This window comes from Aythya ferina, assembly GCF_964211825.1.
Source record: "Aythya ferina genome assembly, chromosome: 3".
Lineage (NCBI taxonomy): Eukaryota > Metazoa > Chordata > Aves > Anseriformes > Anatidae > Aythya > Aythya ferina.
In genome coordinates this window covers 70,872,416-70,890,712 of record NC_140298.1, presented here as the reverse complement: position 1 = coordinate 70,890,712, position 18,297 = coordinate 70,872,416, and the positions used below count along the sequence as shown (strand labels likewise).

The following is an 18,297-nucleotide window of genomic DNA, read 5'->3' as shown; positions in this document are numbered from 1 at the left end:
CCGTATTAATGTCAGATTTTCTGCAAGAAGCTGCACCGGTAACATCGTGTGACACGAATAGCAGCGCTGGGCACGACAAGCCACAGCAGCACCGTGTCTGCTGAGGAGATGGGAAGCGACAGGGATGGCTAAGAGTGTCACGGTCAAAATCTTGAGCAGTTTAAAAGAGAAGACAGGCTTTTTAAAAGATCCTGGCATCATTACCTTTTTATTTATTTATTTGTTTTAGCCAGTCTTTTCCCCGTTTACCCTGTTAACTGAGGTTTGCGTGGGTTGACAGCCACCTTCCATTTTATTCGTGTGGCGGAATCTGTGAGTGCTGGCCCACTGGCCCTGATTTTTTCAATTGAAGAGAAGAAGGAGAAAGGGGAATCATAGGGCTTTGCCAGGATGAAGGGTGGGCTGAGTGCTTCTTTAGGGGTACAGAGCTTTCCTCTTTCAAGAGAGAGCCAAGCACCCGGCCATCCCACAGGTGGATGGATGCCCTCCTCCTCGCAGCTGGGGACGGCTCCAGCACCAAAGGCTCGGCTGATGTTGGTGGGAAGGGTCCAGGAGCTGTGGTGCCTTGCTTTTCCTCTTCTCCTTCCTCATCTGCTTCCTCGCCCCATCATCTGTGGTGCTGGGTCACCTGTAGCTCCCCTAAAACCAGCAAAGCCAGGCCAGCACAGAACCAGTGAGCAGGGACCGCGGCCGCCAGGCCGTCCGAGGAAACATTCAGAGGAGTGGGAATGAAGCGAGGTGAGGAGCACGTTTTGGCTTGCAATAAATTCTGGGTACCGGTACCTGTGAGCGTGTGAAGAGGGCAGCGGGGAGCTGTGCAACAGGCCCCTTTGCTGGCACAATCTCATCTAGCATGGTCAATGGAGCGCGACGGGATTATTATGAGCATTATTTATTATGTATATTATACTGGGGGGGGGGGAGGAGTGAGAGCTGCTGGTGGTACGATAGATAAGGAAAAGGCGAGCAGCTGGAAATGCAGGGCAAAACCAGTCCCGCATCCTGCCCGAGTGCCACGGCATGGCTGTGGTGACCGATACCTCCAAGTAGCATGAATATCATCGCCTGGCCATACCTGTAAGATATATCTGTGTGCTCCAGGCTCCGTGTACGTGCGTGGAGATGTGTGAGTGTGGGCACTGCAGTACCCAGGTGCTCCTGGGGTTGCAGGCACAAAGGTCCCGAGCGCCGCTGCCCCCGTTGGCGTCTCGTTTATCCGAAACTGGAGCGCCCGGTCCTGCCCCTCACGTTAGCTCGGTATCGGGCCACATTGCTACAGGATCGGGACAAAGGGACGATGATACAGGCAGGTTTCTATGGCAACAGAGGAGGGGTAGGTAAAATGTAGAAACGTTGCAAGCACCCGCTCAGCTCGGTGCAGCGCACTGCACGCTGCTGCGAAAGCTGCTGCTATGTGGGGGAATAAAAAAAAAAAAAAGTCCTGCTGCCTTTACCTTTTGGGTCGTGGAGCTCTGAACTAGGCAGACATGGCAATTTTTTCTCCGTTTAGCCGGGAAGAGAAAGGAGACACGGCACACGGGCCCTCGTTTTCTGCGTGTAAAATGTGTGTGTTCTTTAAAAGGCAGTGGTTGGCTGGTTTTCCGGACATGATGTGGTTGAAGCTGTCATCGTAATGGAAATTCATTGCTGTAGCTATGGTAAATCGAGTTTTCTGCCTGTGCTGAATGCATTAGTCTAATGAGATGTTTGCAGCTGGAGAGCTGAGCTGCTGGAGGCTTGCACCGTGCTAAGAGGCAGGGAGAAGATGGCTTTTGCCGGGCTCTGGGTGCATGTGCCCAAAGTCCTCTGCCCGGTGGCTCCAAATGCCCGGGCTCCCTAAAGGCACTGCCCGGCGTTTGAGCAGAGGCAATAGGTAAGGGGAAAGCATGCTTCTTTTTCTCTGCCTGATTTTCGTGTTCTTCAGCCTTGTTTGAGCAGTTCTCGTGCTGCTTGCACGCGAACTTTACAGCTCCTCGATCGGAGACCCTCTGCGGGGCACCGCACCCGTCCCCAGAGGCAGCTTCCCAGCACAACCAGTTTGGGAACTGGTGCCGGCGCGGGATGTGCTGGGGAAGGTGCAGTGGGTCAGCAGTGAGTACTGCAGGGCTGCTCCGTGCCGTGCCATGCCAGCAGCACCTGTGTGCACGAGTTTGTGCACACTTCTGGCCGCGGTAGTGCGAGGGCTGCAGGGCAGCATTGTGCTTCTCCAAACCCGGCTCCAAGTGGGGTTTCTGTTTTTTATTTTTCTTTTCCTGCCAGGTAAATGCTGGTTTATAAGCAGCATACTTTGCAATATACTTCGCAGGCAGCATTTATACCACAAGAGCTGGGGTTTTAGTGCAGCTGACGGAGCAATGAGTTGAACTGCAATCTCCTCGGATCTCCCAACCAGCTGCTCGGTCGAGTCGCTGCCCTTTGCTGCAAAATCGAAGGGAGCGATGCCGCCTGTGTGCCGGCTTCCTCCTCCACGCCCGAGGAGTAGCAGAGGTCTGTCTCTTTGCCCTTCCAGGTGCTTCCCAGGTAACTTCGAGGGAGGACCCCACGCCTGGAGGAGATGCACGCACGTCCCGCTCACCCTGCCAGCTCCTCCCCGGCCACCGCTGCCTCCCCAGCCCCATCCCGCAGCCAGCACCGAGCTCGCCGAGGGTGAAGGCCAGCGTGGGTCAGTGAGTAACTCCGTGGCTGGTACCAGGGAGCTGGTACGGGGCAGAGGCTGCAGGGTTTGCTTTGCCGTGGCTTCATCCCACAGCAGCAACCTGGCGGACAGGAGTTGGGGTGGGTTTGGTGCACACGGGGCTTGTCGCGGGGGTGTGAAGTGCATCTGGCAAGGTGCGGGGGGAAAGTTGTTGAAATTCTCTGCTTGTGTGTGTGTGGGGATTTTTGTTTCAGCGTGTTTTTAATTCAAGAGGCTTCTGAAGGCGCTTTGCTCAAGGATAGACCAAGGGCTTTCAGAATGGGCATTTAGAGACAAATGCAGAGCGCACAGGAGGGGGGTAAATAGTAAATACTTGGAAACTGCAGGGATGTTGTTCTTTGGGGGTGCAGGGATGCAGTCTAAAAAGTGTCCTTGTGCCACAGCAGCGCCCGCAGCATCCCTGCCACAATGTGCTGCCGGCCCCTGGTCCAGCTACACACAGCTGGGGTTGGTGTAAGTCAGCATCACTCCCTTGGCTCCAGCCTCGTTCAACACAAGCTGAGGATGTGGCTGGGAGATGTGAGCGTGCAGGTTTTGTGGTCTGGCATAGGTCAGGGGTCTCCCAGCCCTCTCTGGCTGCAGGTGATTTCTCATTTTAATTAAGATGTCACACTGATTTTCCCAACGAGGCAGAACCCTTTTGCCCCATCGTAAAAGTTATTTGGCTGATGCTCACGCTGTTCGGGTTGGAGAGGCTGGCAGGGACAGGAGCTTGTTAGCAGTGGATTATGGAAGAGTGGCAAGAAAAAAAAACAAAAACTGCCAACTACAGATAAAGTACATGTGCTGCATAAGGTCAAAAACTCTGCAGAGTTGATAAATGCTTTGTCGATGGAGCACAGCAACTCTGATATTGTGATCATTTCGTTTAGCAACAGTGTTTAACTCTGGTACTTTCATATTCTGGGGAAAAGAGTGGGTAGAAAGAGGCAATTTTCTTTCTTGAGCAAGGAATGCCTTGCTCTGAGGTTCCTCACCTGCTGGTATGGGTGCTCAGTGGGAGCTGTGGTATCTGAAATGAAAAAATTGCAGTGAGACGCTTTTCCCCCAGTCCTTCTCTTATCATTGTGCTTGCCATGAATAATGTATTTTGAAATATATTTTTTAAAGTTTTAAAGTGAAACACTATAGAGCACACTGTCACGGTACATGAGTGACTCTCCAAGCTTCAGCAAGCTGAGAACTGACCTTTGACAGTTCTCTCTTGAACACCTTCCTTCCCCAGAATTTAAGGTAATCAAATAAAGAAGTAGAGGGCACTGGCAGCAAGGTGAGGGGAAGCAGGGTGTGGGAAGGTTTGCTGTCCCCAGCCCAGGAACAGGAAACACACAGGTGCATTGGCTGGTGTGTCTGCCTGCCCCATCACCAGCCCTGTGGGGGCGTGATGCTGAGATGTGATTGTCCTCCACGTACCTGGCCACACCGGGACCTATTGGCATCCTTGGGGGCTTTAGATTACTTTCATAAAGTATCTTGTACAGTGCAATGATTTTTTTTTAAGAGAAAAGGATGATGGTGAGATGAAGAAATGCCCCAGCTCCCTGAAATCCTGCCCTACTTCTCTACCTACAGCTTTAAAATGGTGCAAAGGAGGAGTCAGCTGCATTTGCATAGAGCTGAGCTCTCCCGCTGACCATAACGAGCACCTTCAGCAATTAACAGGTGATGGTCAACACGGGCGTGCTCGCAGAGTGACAGAACTGTCAGTGGTTTATGTGTGCAAGGAAGGATATTGCAGGCTCACCTGAAAGGGAAATAATGAATGACGTGTATTCATTCTGTCATAACAAGTTGCCTCATGAGGAACTGGTTCTCTGTGCAAAGGAAGAAAATTGTCTCTGTATTGTGCTGTGTCTTAACAAAATTCATTCAAAATTGTGCGTCTGTGTGTCAGGGGATTGCACGCTGCTGTGTGAAACAGAATCACGATGTATGGACACATTAAAGGCAGTGGCTAAATTTGCTATTGATTAATAAAACTGAAAATAATCTACAATCTTGGAAGCATCTTTGCAGCAAGTTTTCTTTTGATTAGAATGAAGGAATTGACAAAAGAAAGGGAGATGTGCAGGGAAGCTAGGGTTAAAATCTACTAATTAAAGATGTAAATTTGTGATATTCTACTTTTCTAATAAAACCTTGCGAAGATGATGAAACTGTAAGTCGTTCATTAAGATTGACTGCTCCCTTTAGGAACTAGTGTAAATTTGGCCAGAATAAAGAATTGCCCAGAGACAGTCTGGATGTGTAATTATGTTACACTGAAGGATGAATAATTCCTCTTGAACTGAGCAGTTTGCTGCTGCCCTGCAGTTTATCCTGACCCCATCTTCAGAGGTGATTCCTATCCTACAGGAGAAACGTTGCTGTAAATGCCAGCCCTTTGCTCTCCGACTGTTCAGCCTGCTCCATTCATTTTGGGTGCGGGATGTGAAGGACAGGGTTTGCTTTCCATCCATCCTTCACCCTCTTCCCCACCTCACCCTAGCCCCAGGACTTGCAGGAGAAGACTATGGAGAATGAGTTCCCCCACAGCCAGAAGGGCTTCCTGTAAGCTTCAGCTTTCTGAAAAATGGAAATACTGTGGCAAAACAGGTCCCCTGAGACTTCTCTGAAGGAGCAGGCTGGCTGGAGGTAGCTGTCTATGTACACCACATTGGTGTGTGTTGGCCTGACCCAGCCAGCAAGAGGGACAAGCCATGGCCCTATAATGACGAAGTCCTTGGTAACATGAAAGTATTTAACCACATTGGCTCCAAATGATTTCTTTCTACTGGCCAGCCGTGGGGAGGACACCACGTGCAGGTAAGTTTCTAACCAAAGACCTCCTCTTGCGCCACAAGCAGACTTACAGAGAATGATGGTTGTTACCATCCTCAGAGGCTCCAGCTGGAGTTCAGGCAGTCTTCAAACTCCCCGGCCAGAGAGTACATGCCATTCAAACTCTTCAAGTCAATCCAGACAATCCAGAAATCAGTCTAGGTTTCTGTATCTGAAAGGCAAAGCTGGGCTAACCTAGGCTCTCCAGGTGACCTGAGCCTCTTACCTTATTTCTGAAGGAAACCACCTGTCCCCTGTGTCAGTGCCACCAAATCATCCTCAAAGTGCAAGTGGGATTGGGATGGGGGGTCCTTCTTGTGAAGTCGATGTGTAAAATGCTCTGATTTCCAAAGTCCTTGCCATAGGTTTGTTTCTATCTGCACTCGTGGACACAGTGGGGAGGGGAATATCTGTGTTGGGGGAGAGAGCAGAGACTGAGGGAGGGAGTTTCCAAAGGTGGACAGAGATAATGCTCAGACGTTTCCTTAAGATGTGAGGAAAGCACTGAACGGGGAAAGGGGTGCACTGGGTTCAAAACTGAGAGCGTTGTCCAAATGCTTCTTGAACTCCATCAGGCCCGGTGCCGTGCCCACTGCCCTGGGGAGCCTGTCCCAGTGCCCGACCACCCTCTGGGTGCAGACCCTTTCCCTAACCCCCAGCCTGACCCTCCCCTGTCCCAGCTCCATGCCGTCCCCTCGGGTCCTGTCGCTGTCCCCAGAGAGCAGAGCTCAGCGCCTGCCCCTCCGCTCCCCTTGTGAGGGAGCTGCAGGCCACCATGAGGTGAGCTATTGAACTGTGCAACAGTGAGAGGACTTTTCCTAGTTTTCCATCCAGAGGAGTAAACAGGTGAATCAAGGTTATTGATTTATTACCATGAGGCAGAAGTGATGATAGCTCCATGTCATCCTCCGTGTGTGGAAGACACCTCTGTTTGCCATGGCACCTTCAATATCTTGCATAAGGAACTGAAGGAGGACTTCAGTATCTGATGCGCTTTAAAGATCTGATTACTACAGAAGATATCTTTCCTCTGCCTTGGAAAAGCACAGGCCTCATGAGGGCTCATGTGAAGCTTCTGAAGAGAATAAGCCATGAGAAGAAAAGGTGAAAAAGTTCTCTCTGCCCTAGGCTCAGTCAGAGGAGGCACCCAGCTTTGGTGCCAGGAGGAGAGTCACAGCGGGTAGCCAACCTTTCCAGAAGGACATTCTCCACTCCTGCAGCTGGGCAGGTGACAACAAAGCCCTGAGTGAGGGACCCTGACCAGGGACAGGTCACCATGGCCCTGCCGTGTCCCTGGGGGACAGGAGAGAGGCTGGAGCTACAACAGGGAACAGCGATGCCTCAAGGAGTGGCTTCGGTGTGGGTATGCAGTGGACACACACACAGAGAAAATAAACGGGAGAGGATGTTGTCAAGAAGCTGTGACCATTACTTATGTGTATCTGGGGACTCGGTACCCTTCCCCCCGTTGCCTTCAAAAATGTTTATAGCATTTATCTCCTGATTTTGTCTGGCAGCCTCCGTCTATTTCCGTATAAGCGATGAATGAGAGATGTGCCTAGTAACTGTCTCTTATGTCTCAGTAAATACTTGAATTTATTTGCATATTAAGTCAGCTGTGCTTATACTGTGCTCACTAAATGCAGCACCACGAAATGCTGTGCAGAGGAGGCTGGTCGGCCATTAACATGGTCAGGATTTATGTGAACGACTCCCTTTAACATTAATGGAAGTTATCTACACAAATCGTCTTCCAGTGGGGGAATAGGCCGTAATGTATGTAAATACATCTTACTCGCTGTCATTTAGTCATTCAAAAGGGTACCCAGCGAGGTAAAACACTGCTCTGGTGCTGGTACTCAGTGTCCCCTAAAACGTGGAGAGGCAGGGTGCTGCTCATGCAGGAAATTGTGCAGTCCCTCAGGCTTCAGTGGGCTGCAGGGGAGTCAGATCTCATCTCCAAGCCCTTCTCATAGAGGCCTTCTCTTTATTTATGGCCTTCTACCACTGCAAGTGAGGAGCTGGGTGGTTTGGACCGAGTTTTGCAATAAGTGTTGGAGGGAGCCTACAGCACTGAAACTGAAAACCCACAAATCCCAGCGAGGTGAAGCCACAGCACTTCTCAAAGGTAGGGCTTTGATCTGAATTTACCCTTTCTGCATCTCCTGCTGCTCAGGGGAAGAAGCCAGCAGGGGCAGAGGAGGCCCATCCACGTGCATCCCATCCACATGCACAGATGGCTCTCTCATTTTGAGGACCCCTTGCTCCATGCAGTGGCTGGGAAATGGACTCCTAGGACAAACCTTACAATTCAGAGGCATTTTTATTAACAAAAGATGGTAGAATTCACACAATCACAGGTGTTTTGAAACTTACATTAAATCTACCTGACATAGCTGCCACAGATGATTTCTAGTTTAATGAGGTTATTAAACGGGGAGACAATATTGCAAAAATGATCATTGATCTTGTGCCCTCGGCCATTATTTTTACACCATTAGCAGTGGCAGTCTCTGTTGACAAAAGGGAATGACGCTGAGCCAGCAAAGAAATGGGATGACTTGTCCCTGCAGAAAAGAGAGGTGTGCTCAGGTGAGCTTCCATCAACCTGGTGCCAGGCCTCATGTCCTTCTGCCAGCTGAGATCTCCTGGGATAGGAGGGTGTCTCACAGGAAGGGCTGATGCAGGTATTTATGTAGGCAGGAGAGGCTTCACCATGGTGGTTCATAAAAGTGAATTATTCCCATATCTCCCCCCTGTACCTGCCAGCCTGGGGGAGATGCAGGACCCCCAGGCTGAGAGCAGTTTGCTGCCTCTTGCCCAGAGGGCAAAAATAACATTTTGCTGCTGACGAGCCCCAAAGTTCAGATAACTGTTAAGGTTGGCTTGTTTGGTTGGTTTTGTTTGTTTGATTTTCCTTTCCTGAATTCCTACAACTACTGGTTCTATTTTATTTTATTTTTAAACAAACATGAGCCAAGGCAGAGCATGGCTGTCCAGTGCCTTGGTGCAAGCAACATTCAAACCAAACCCAGGGCTCCTGCTGGGGGGACCTTGGTGAGGGTCCTGCCTCGCTGCTGCATCCCACCAGTGTCCTGTCACCAGGGTTCCCAGCACCTCCCCAAGAAAAATGAAAGAGGGTCCCAGTGCCAAGAAGGAAAAAAAAAAAGTTGTCCGTGTACGAGGTCTGGAGGAGGGCAAGCAGGAGCACTCCCCAATGAAAAATGGAGAACAGGACCAACTGAGGCTTCTGGTGGGTGGTATATTATGATTAATTTAGAGGTGAGGGAGTTCTCCTAAACTCATTCATATGTAGCTCTTCAGAGTCCCATGAGGCAGCAGTTCCCCACAGCCACTGGCTACATCCTCACACAGGATGGGCCACTGGAGAAAGTGCACCACTTTTTTGTCTTATAGTTTTTTGGCAACAGAGAGATGAGTGACAACAGAATAAATACATAAAGTCAGCCTCTGAAAAGGTCACATTTGCCTGCGCTCATAGTTGATGTGTTTGTTTCTCATGCTAATTTTGGGGCAGGGGGAAACTTAATGCTGCAGTCCTGCTGCCTGGTGATTGCTAGAAAGGGCAGCACGGGCTGCTCAGAGTCGGGGTGTTAAAGCATCGGGAGAGAAATGATGCACTGGGAAGGCAAAGAGAGTGTGCTCCGTGAGGGAGCACAAAGTAGGAGGAAAGTGGAAGGAAAAGAAAATAAAGAAAGTCTGAAATTTCTCCTGGTATTCGCAGGGCTCCATTTATCATGCACCGTGTGTGGCACCATGCCTCGGTCCCTCACAGGCTCCCTGCAAGTGTGGAAGATCTCCCCGCATGAAGCGTGATAAAGTCATCTCTTCTGAGTGCTGATAAAGGAGCTGAGAAAGCTTGAGGGCAAAAATAGGATAAACTCTGAGCGGAGGAAATAGCTTCAGCCAAAGAGTCTGGGGCATGATGATGACCCAGGTGGTGCTGGGTGCCACCTGAATTACTGTGCTAGGGAGTGAATCTTATGTTGGGTGTTGAGATGCAGAGGTAGGCACTGGCAGTGGGGCACTTTGCCTGTCTTACTACTGCTGCCTTGAGCACTCCTGATCAATTGGTATTCACCCTGGATTTCCAGGAGAGATACAAGGAGCATTTCAACCTGCTATTTTCTGTCCTTTGCAATTTCGGAGAGGTTTCATGAAGAGATGCGTACCAATTGCTTCAAACACTGTACTGCCCCAAAGAGCTTATAATACATCCTTGAGTGATGTGGTCACACACACAACACAATAAAAAGGATTACTTGCCTCGGGATGTTGTCCCCATCACCTATATGTGGGTGGACAGAGTGCACTATGACCTGCAGATACTTTATCTGTCTTATAACCACTTGTACTTTCTCACTGACAGGAGAAAAGTGTTAAAAGCTGGAATCTTTTGTTGAACAATTTTAAAATTATTCTGCAGGGGAGTGTGAGAAGTAGTCGCAAAGGTAACCAGGACTTCTTATGCAGTGCTTATGAAGACCTTTGGGTCAGAGATATTTTTAGGACAGGGGAGCAGAGTGCACCCCCTCCTCACCAGGCTCTTGTAGGCACCTTGGGTGCTTCTCAAGGAGCACATGCTGCACCTGGCAGGCGGTGGAGGTCTTCCTTTCCAGAGGCAATCAGAAGCCACTGGTCATGAATGTGTTGCTGGTTCTCATGTGATTCACATACTGGGACAGTCCTCAGACACAGATACTCCCTGCCACTGGGTCTGGAAACCTCAGTGCTAAATCAGAACATGACACGAGTGGCTGACTTGTCAGCCTCAGGGATATGGTGTGCCCGGGTCTGTGTGCATGGACATTTCTTCCTCGTCAGCACCAGGCACTGCTGTGGAGCTGTGAGTTGTCTCTGCTACTCACAGTTTTGTCCCGAGGAGCTGGAAGAAATGTAGCCACAGTGGAAGACATCGCCATCCTGTGCTGGACCTGTGTTGCCAACTTTATGATACAGACATATAGAAAATGAAAATAATGGCACCTCAAGAGCCATTAAACAATTCAATGTGTCATGGGGAAAAAAGCACCATGTGCACGGGGTGAGTACACAATATGAGCTTCCCTCCAGTCCCAGACCACTCTTTTGGAGGCTTAACTGGATGGCATGAGCATATAAGGCTTCTGCTAACCAGTTAGTGCTGGAGTTACACAGGGGCTGAACTTTGTGAACAGTTTCCATAATTAACCTGAAGGTTTTCCTTTAGTTGCCCTCAGAGCTTGCTTGGAGTGTGTCTTCTCCTGATCAGCATTTCCAAGGACAAAAGCACTGAAAATTCATCCAATGGTGCCTTTCATCTCTTGTGTCTTTTTTTTTTTTTAAATAATAATAAAAAAAAAGGTCAAAGCAGTTAAAGCAGACACTCAATCAGTCCAGTTTTGCAAGATGTATTGCCCAGGGTATGCACATGATGACACACAAGCCAGCTGCAGCATCTTTGTTCTCGGTTTAAAGTTTCGAGGTGATGAACAGAGGGTTGTTGCCAAACACTATGTAAAAATAATCCAGAAAACAGGAAAAAGTGACTCATTGTAGGGGGGGGGGGGAAATGTACCAAAGCAGTTCTGAAAAGTGAGAGTGGCGTGTTTATTTAACAACAAATTAATGATATAGTCAAACCGTGGCGAACACCACCCTCGCATGCTGTGTGCTGCAGTGACCAGCTGCAGTCAGTGAGCTTTACTCCCCAGCCACGCTTGGTCCAGCTTCACTAACCTGCCACTTGGTGTTCCCACGGTCTGAGGCCCGAGATGTCTGCAGTTTCCCAGCACGCTTCTACTCCAGATGTGTCCGCTCTGCATCTACAGAGCCACCTGCAGCCTCCCCCTAGGGCAGAATTGGTGTCCACGAGGACAGTGAGCCTTCATGTGGGGTGTATCAGTGCCCAAATCACAGCTGGGACTTGGACCCACCAGGGGCCTGGGGCACGAGCAAATGGCTTCACCTTGCCTCTCGTGACACGAGTGTAATACATCTCAGACACTGCGTATCACCTTGCCAGGTGGGTACGTTAATTTAGGTTAACACCAGCAGATAATAGTATTGGAAGGCTCTGGTTTCCCTCCTGAACCCATGTGAGCTTACCGAAGGGTTTGGATCCACCAGAGCTTTTCTTCTCGAGCAGGAAGCTGTGGCAGTGGGGTGACTGTCTAGCCCTGGCTGACACAGCGGGCTGTAGCAGTGATGCACGTGCTTTTCTCGTTTCTGCACTTAATGATTAAGTTCAGGATCTTTTTATTTATGTCATCTGATTCCCACGTTAAAATGTGGTTTGAGTAAAAAACGGGTCTCCCATGCATAGCAATGAAAGCTTGGAGCATCTTTAGAAGCTGTGGTCCCTGAAGTCTCTAAAGACAGAAACCTAAGAGCTACTGCAGTTAATGCCAGAAAGGGACGGCTCTTTTATAAGTATTATTGCTCACAATGTAATATAAAAGTGCAGCGGGTCCCTAAGGGATAAGGATAACTATTATGTGAGAAATGAGCGAAATTCTTGTGCTGTGTCTAAGAAAAGTTATTTCCCTATTGACTTTTGTAATATCACTTCTTCAGATTTAGGGGGTCAATTTATTTCCTGAGGCAGCTCCCAGCACCTCTGAGTTGTGGCCGTGTTTCTCATGTCCCAGCCCTCAACACTCCACGGCATTGCTGTGCCCATCCCACCGCAGTGCAGCGGCCGGTGCCTTTTGGTGGCTCGCATCCCTGCTTGCCTATGGGGCTGTGGACAGAGTGAGGAGGTCTGGTGGGCTTCACTGCGATGTGGGTGTAATTAGCACAAACAAAACAGCTGCTGTGTGCATGCATGGGTGCAATTTGTGTGGGACAGGAGAAGGAACAAACATTTTCTTTAGTGCTCAGGCCACCTGTATAGCAGATTTTGATGGGAAAGGGGTTTCCCACCTCTTTTTCAAATAGGGACATGTTAGCCCTGGTGATTTCATTCAGTAGGCATAATTTAACAAGGAACAAAACACAGAAATTTTAGTTGCTATTACGAACTCAAGCAAGGCAGGGAAAGATGGGGGTTGTACCCAGAACCAGGGCTGTCTCTGTGTCAAAAATGCATTTACTTGGTAAGATAATTGAGGAGGACAGTATGCAAGTAATAAGGAAATGCCTGGAGTAGCACAGGAGGCAATAATGCCAGCAGAGAACAGCCAGATCACCTCAAGCTGCTCATCACGACAATTTCTGTTTTCCACTATAAAGTTTGTTCATATTTCTTATTGCACTGCTGGAGGTCTCCGTTTTCACAAATAGAAAAGGTTGAAAGCTCCCAAACCCTGCTTAGTGCTAGCATCCTCCCTGGCCTGCTGCACTGGGCCAGCCTTAGCCACGTGGATGCTCTGGAGATGGGCATTGGTCCTGCTCCTCTTTTATTTAGTTGCATAGTTGTAGTTAAAGAGACTTCTGCTCAGTCCTGAGTGTGATGGGGACCAATTTCATGCTCCTGTGTGTTGGGGGTGCCTAGGTGGGCTTGAGGCCACCTCCGCCACTCCTTTCCAACCCTGGATGTGAAGAAACTTTTCTGACAAAGGTTTTGCTGCACCTTGTGCTTTCCTGCAAAATATTCACTTAAAAAAGAATAACTTTTGTACACTGTGCTTTCCAAAAATTCCCAGGCACCTCTCATTGCAGTGTGCACCAGGCAAACTGGGATAAGTATCCTGAATTCTTGTACATCTGCTTGGTTGTATCACAGTGGTGAGACTTACTCTCTGCTGTCTATTACTATTTTTCCTCCTCCATCACCCCCACAGGAATTTGTACAAAACCTCTCCTCATCTCGTCCTGGGCCAAATGCACTCAGGAGGGATTCTATGTGGTGAGGGGGCAAATGAGGTGCGTAGGGACATTGCCTCTTCTTCCTTCCTGTCTTCCTACGTCTGACCTGAATACATTGGCCTTCTCTGACTTATGTATCTGGGCCTTCTTTCTGTTAAATATGAGTATCAAACTCCTTTTATTCCACAGGCAGAACAATATATTGATGGTTCAGGAAAACCATCTGGAAGTATTTCAGGGAAATTACCTAGATACCTGGATTCTTCTAGGAAGTGAGCAAGCCCCTTTGTGAGGCTTATCCATTTATTGCAGACACTGCTTGCAAAAACTATAGAAAACTTGGGAGGAAAAAAAAAAAAAGCCAACAGCTATAAAAGCAAAGGCCAGAGTACTGCCAGACAAGCAAGAGGGAAAAAATATGAGTATCAGGCAATTACAGACTCAGCTGGAGAACTGAAATGGCCATAATATAAATGTTGCTCATTTTGCATTCATTTGTTCCAAATCTTTGCCCCTGAACATTTAACAGAGAGCAGAGAGGGTCTGTGGCTTATTGGTGATGAAAGCTCCTGTCTTCTGTGTGAGGCATAGAAGATGAGAAAGAAAGTGACTGCATTCAAAAGAGAAGTTGGGGCTTTCTTCACAGGTCTGAAGATTGTAGATAAATAAGGTTGCTTTGTGAGCCTTTAGTTCAAGGAGGGTAGGCTTGTTAACTGTGCAAGTCCCTGCTAACAAAGCTAATGGCAGGAGGGGACCTCTGGAAAGCAACCTGCAAAGCACACGGGCAAAATGTGTGATCAGAAGCAAGGCCGTCTGAACTAGCCACTGCTTGACTGAATATGTGAAGCAGGACTCGCTAAAATACAAACCCCAATTTAAACTTAATTGCTTCTGGTTCAGAACCAGCCTCGGTTTTGTGGGTTGAAGTCCTATCAGGGCTACAAGCATTCATGTATTTAAGAAAAGATTCGTTTCAGCGTCGCCTAATTGATTAAAAACAGACACCCTGGGCATCTTTGCTTTGCCAGTATCCAGGGTTTCAACCAAGGACACTGAGGCTGGAGGATCCTGGTGTTGTTAATCATATTTGGTGGTTGGGGTGGAAGAGAGGGATGTGCTCTGCATTACCACCCTCCTGCTTTCTGGGGAAGTTGCTGTGTCCTGAACTGAAAATGGCCAGGTGCAGGCCAGCAGGGACACACACAGAGGGCCTACAGGTGGTATCTTCAGCTGACTGCAGGTGAGGAGGGTGGCAGGCCTCCATTTCACCTCCCTACGCCCTCAGAGATGCTCCTGAGGAGAGGCAGGGCAAGAGCCTGCAGTGAAGACCTGCAGGAAGAGCTCGACCATCTCCTGCAGGTTGTCGAGGTGGTAGGCTGAGTCCAGGCCCCATTTTTCTTCTCGACCATCTGCACTATCAGCGGTGGTACTGCTGCACCTTATTTCACAAAAGGGACAGGGACTTTGTTTTGTTTTCTCCTGCCTGATCTGCCCACAGGTGGCTTGACCACCTCTGCAGACCGACCCTTGCCACTCAAGTGGCCTTCTCACATCCACCCTCTCATCTTCCCTCCGGTGCTCCCTGCCAGTGCTCACTTTCTCCCTTTAGTCTCATCTCCCCGATTCCCTGCCACAGGATACTAGTCTGCCAAAAAACGTCAGGCCAAATGAAGAAAGGTAAGCTTGAGAGGCGAGGCTGGCCTCGGCTGCTCCTGGGGGTCCCATTCTCACAAGGGTTTCCAGGTTCTTCTGGCTCATTAAGCAAACCTGAGCGAGCAGGGGCAGGCAGCACTGCCCTACCTGCTGTCACCAGGGGGCTATCCTTCAAAGGAACACCTCTTCAAGGACAGCTCTGTCACTGCCATGGGCTGAACTTAAAAAAAAATAAAAAAATCAGGCTGTAAGATGGCACTGGGAAACATTTTTTTCTTTCTCTTAGTAACAAGGAAAGGAGCAGACACCATCAGTGCTTTTTGTCTGGGTTTTGAAGAAGCCTGTGCTCTTCCTTACCTATTTCTTACCCCTCTGTTAAGGCACCCAGACGTGAGAGGGAGACGAGGGCAGGGTGCAGCCCCGGACCCCGCTCCTGTTGTGCCCTGTTCCCCAGCACAGCAGCAGTGAAAATGCCCAGTGTAGATCTATGCTCAGGAATAAGAAATGAGCTGGACACGGGGCTCTGCTTGGAAGTACTGCTGCTCACGAGTGTAAAGAAACCCACAAAACACCTGTGGCAGAAACTCAGACATGTTTTGGAATGAATGCAAATGCAAGAGTAAAAATATGTTTTCTTGTTCTCTTGTTTGAACTTCATTTGATTTGGATCCATTGGCAAATTATTTAATACGCACCATGTGCTTGTCCTTGCAGCAATTACCTGTGTGCATCCTCTGGCATATCACAAGACAGGTGGTCAAAACTGGAGAGCTGCAAATGTGGGACTCGTGTCTATCAGTTCCACATTTCCATCTATCAACCTTTGCACTCCTTGCTCTCATCTGTCTTGACCGTCCAATCTGTTTGAAATGAGTCAAGAGGTTCAAAAGTCTTGGGGAGTGAACGAGTTTGCACACTTTCTTATTCTTCAGGAAAGTAGACTAAAAAAAATGCACACCACCTCTTTTCTGTGTGTGTCTCAGGCACAGAATGAAGGCACTGAAGGAAATCTTGCCCGTCTCACCCTCGCCAGCAATGCTCGCTGAGACGATGGCTCTGGGGCAAGGTAGACAGAGTCTGTGCGGTGACAGATGCTGGTGTGTGCTGCTTTGGATGCTGCTACTACTTTTAGTTTTATCAAAGAGAGCTACATTTCTGCTGTGCTGCAGGGAGAAAATGATCTACAGCTACCAGCTCTAACAGAATATTGCTGCTCATTAGAAACCCGTGTTTTTACAGCCCAGAACAAAAGCACATTCATTTCTCCTTGTGTCTGCTTATAGGTTCTGCTGTAGCCCTGCTCCATGTAGGGTGGAAGTACTCAAAATATGTCTTTTCAATACCTAACGTTGGGTCAAAAGTAGGTGAGTCAGACCCAACTTTTAGAAATGGGATATAGTCCTGAATTAGGACACCCAGCCAGATGATGAACTGAGCTGTGAAATCAGGTGAGGTGAATCCCAGTCTTAGCTCCCACAGCTAGCACAGATATGTGTGTTGTTTCTTCAATAATTGGTTCAGGAAATTGGGTCTTTCTGCTCAGATCGTGTTGACTGGACAGTCTCAAGGTCTTTATGTAGCAATTCTGTGGTCAAAACGGGCAGGAGAGCTCTTCAGAGAAGCAGTTTCCTCTCACTTCTGTTCCCAAGGCAATTGGCAAGGAAAGAGGGAAGCCCTGCAAGTTGCCATGAAGGACTCCATGCCATGGCTGGACATTATCCCCATCTTTTTTCAAGCAGTGTCCTCCAAGCAGTTCTGCATACAGTGTCATTAGGCAGCCACATCCAGACATGCAGACAATATTGGTTCAATGCCTTCATTAGCAAAAATTCCTGCTGCCTGCTTCACTAAACACCTTTCGTGTGCTAAGCTGTGCTGCTTTGGTATTCGTGATTAAGAGATGTGTAATGCCTCGTGTCCCTGAATGCACTTCTGCGCCTTGCTTTGGCTTAAGGCATGTTCTGTTTCCTCCTTCCCTATGCATCGTCCCCGTGCCAGTCCAGGAACAGGTTTGCGTTAGACCCGGTGTAAACTGAGTTAAAATGATCATCCGCTGGAATTACCGACATAAAATTTAATGTGATATTTTTACCTTCAGCCCTCGCAGTTACTGGAGCGCAGGTTAAAAGCTGCATTTATTACAGGCATTTATTTTTATTAAGAACAGATCTTTGCAGTCCATCAAAAGTCCCCGGTTTAGTAGGAAACTCACGGTGGCTGCCTCCACTCCCAGCTGCGTTTGCCAGCTGAGTCCAGGTGAGCTGTGTTGCCAGTCTTACAGCCTGTATGCCGAGACACGATGCAGGGCAAGCACGTTGCAAAGCACGGGCTGCTAGAAACACCCTGCTGTGCATGCACGGCTGCTTGGGGTCCTCTGGGGACAAAGCAGCACCCTTCCTGCAGCGCTCACCATCCCCTGTACCTCCTGCCTGGGAACTGGTGGGGCGATAAGGAAGGCAGGGCTGGAAATAAAATTGCCAGACCATATGGCTTGAGAGGAGAAGGAAAGGTCACCCCATGTGTAGCCCTATATTAAAGGAAGAGAAGCCATAAATGTAAAACAGTTTCCTGCTGTTATTTTTAATCTAAGTACAGAGTGATAGACCCAGGTCAGAGTGAGGCTTCACCATGCTAGTTCCTTAGGAAAAGTACAAGGACAGGGCAAAGATCTACAGATTTCCATCCCCAGATACCATCCCCAACTATTCATGCCACAGCAATTTCCTGAACTGGGGAGGTGCCTTCGTCAGCAGCCTGCAATTTGCCTCCTTGAATTCGCCCTTAATTTGCATCGGGTTCTCTGAACCTGCTCGGAGGCCACCAAGCTTTCCAGGAGCTGGGCTGTGGGTCGAGCACAGACGGTAGCAGATGTCGGAGCTGCCTCCAGCAGGACCAGGGAAAGTCCTTCTGGGGGGACGCCCTGACTTTGCTGGGGTGGCAGAAAGGGGGACCCGGCTGTCACATCCCAAGGGCACCCCATCAGCTGGAAACCATGAAATTAGGACCTGTCCTTCAACCTTGCCTTGTCCTCGAGCACAGCACGCTGAAGCCAGCAGGACATTGAGAAAGGGAGAGGAAAGTTTCTAATAATGAAAAAAAAGGCTGTGTGGGCAATGAAACCCACAGGGGTTTCGCTGCCAGTGAAGCTGGGGGCAAAATGCTGGCCTCAGGGTAGCCAAAAGCGGTGCCTCCATCTCTCCGGCAGACTCACAGTTTGTTTGCATGTTTTTCCAGCCTGGCCAAGAGCTTTCTCCTGGCTGTGAAAGGAGGTCAATCTGTCACCCCCCACCATGACACACAGGTGAATTTTACTTATTCTG

General features: G+C 49.0%; 1 protein-coding gene across 1 annotated transcript in view; it reads left to right on the top strand.

Annotated features, from left to right (window-relative positions):
- The first annotated feature begins 237 nt into the window (after nucleotides 1-237).
- The window catches only part of SCML4 (Scm polycomb group protein like 4), a 56,733-nt gene continuing 38,673 nt past the window's right edge, over nucleotides 238-18,297 (top strand). Inside the window, exons 1-2 of the mRNA XM_084514729.1 lie at nucleotides 238-738; nucleotides 2,510-2,662. Coding sequence (XP_084370855.1) covers nucleotides 729-738; nucleotides 2,510-2,662 — 163 coding nt within the window. The 5' untranslated portion in view covers nucleotides 238-728. The remainder of the gene's footprint in view (nucleotides 739-2,509; nucleotides 2,663-18,297) is intronic.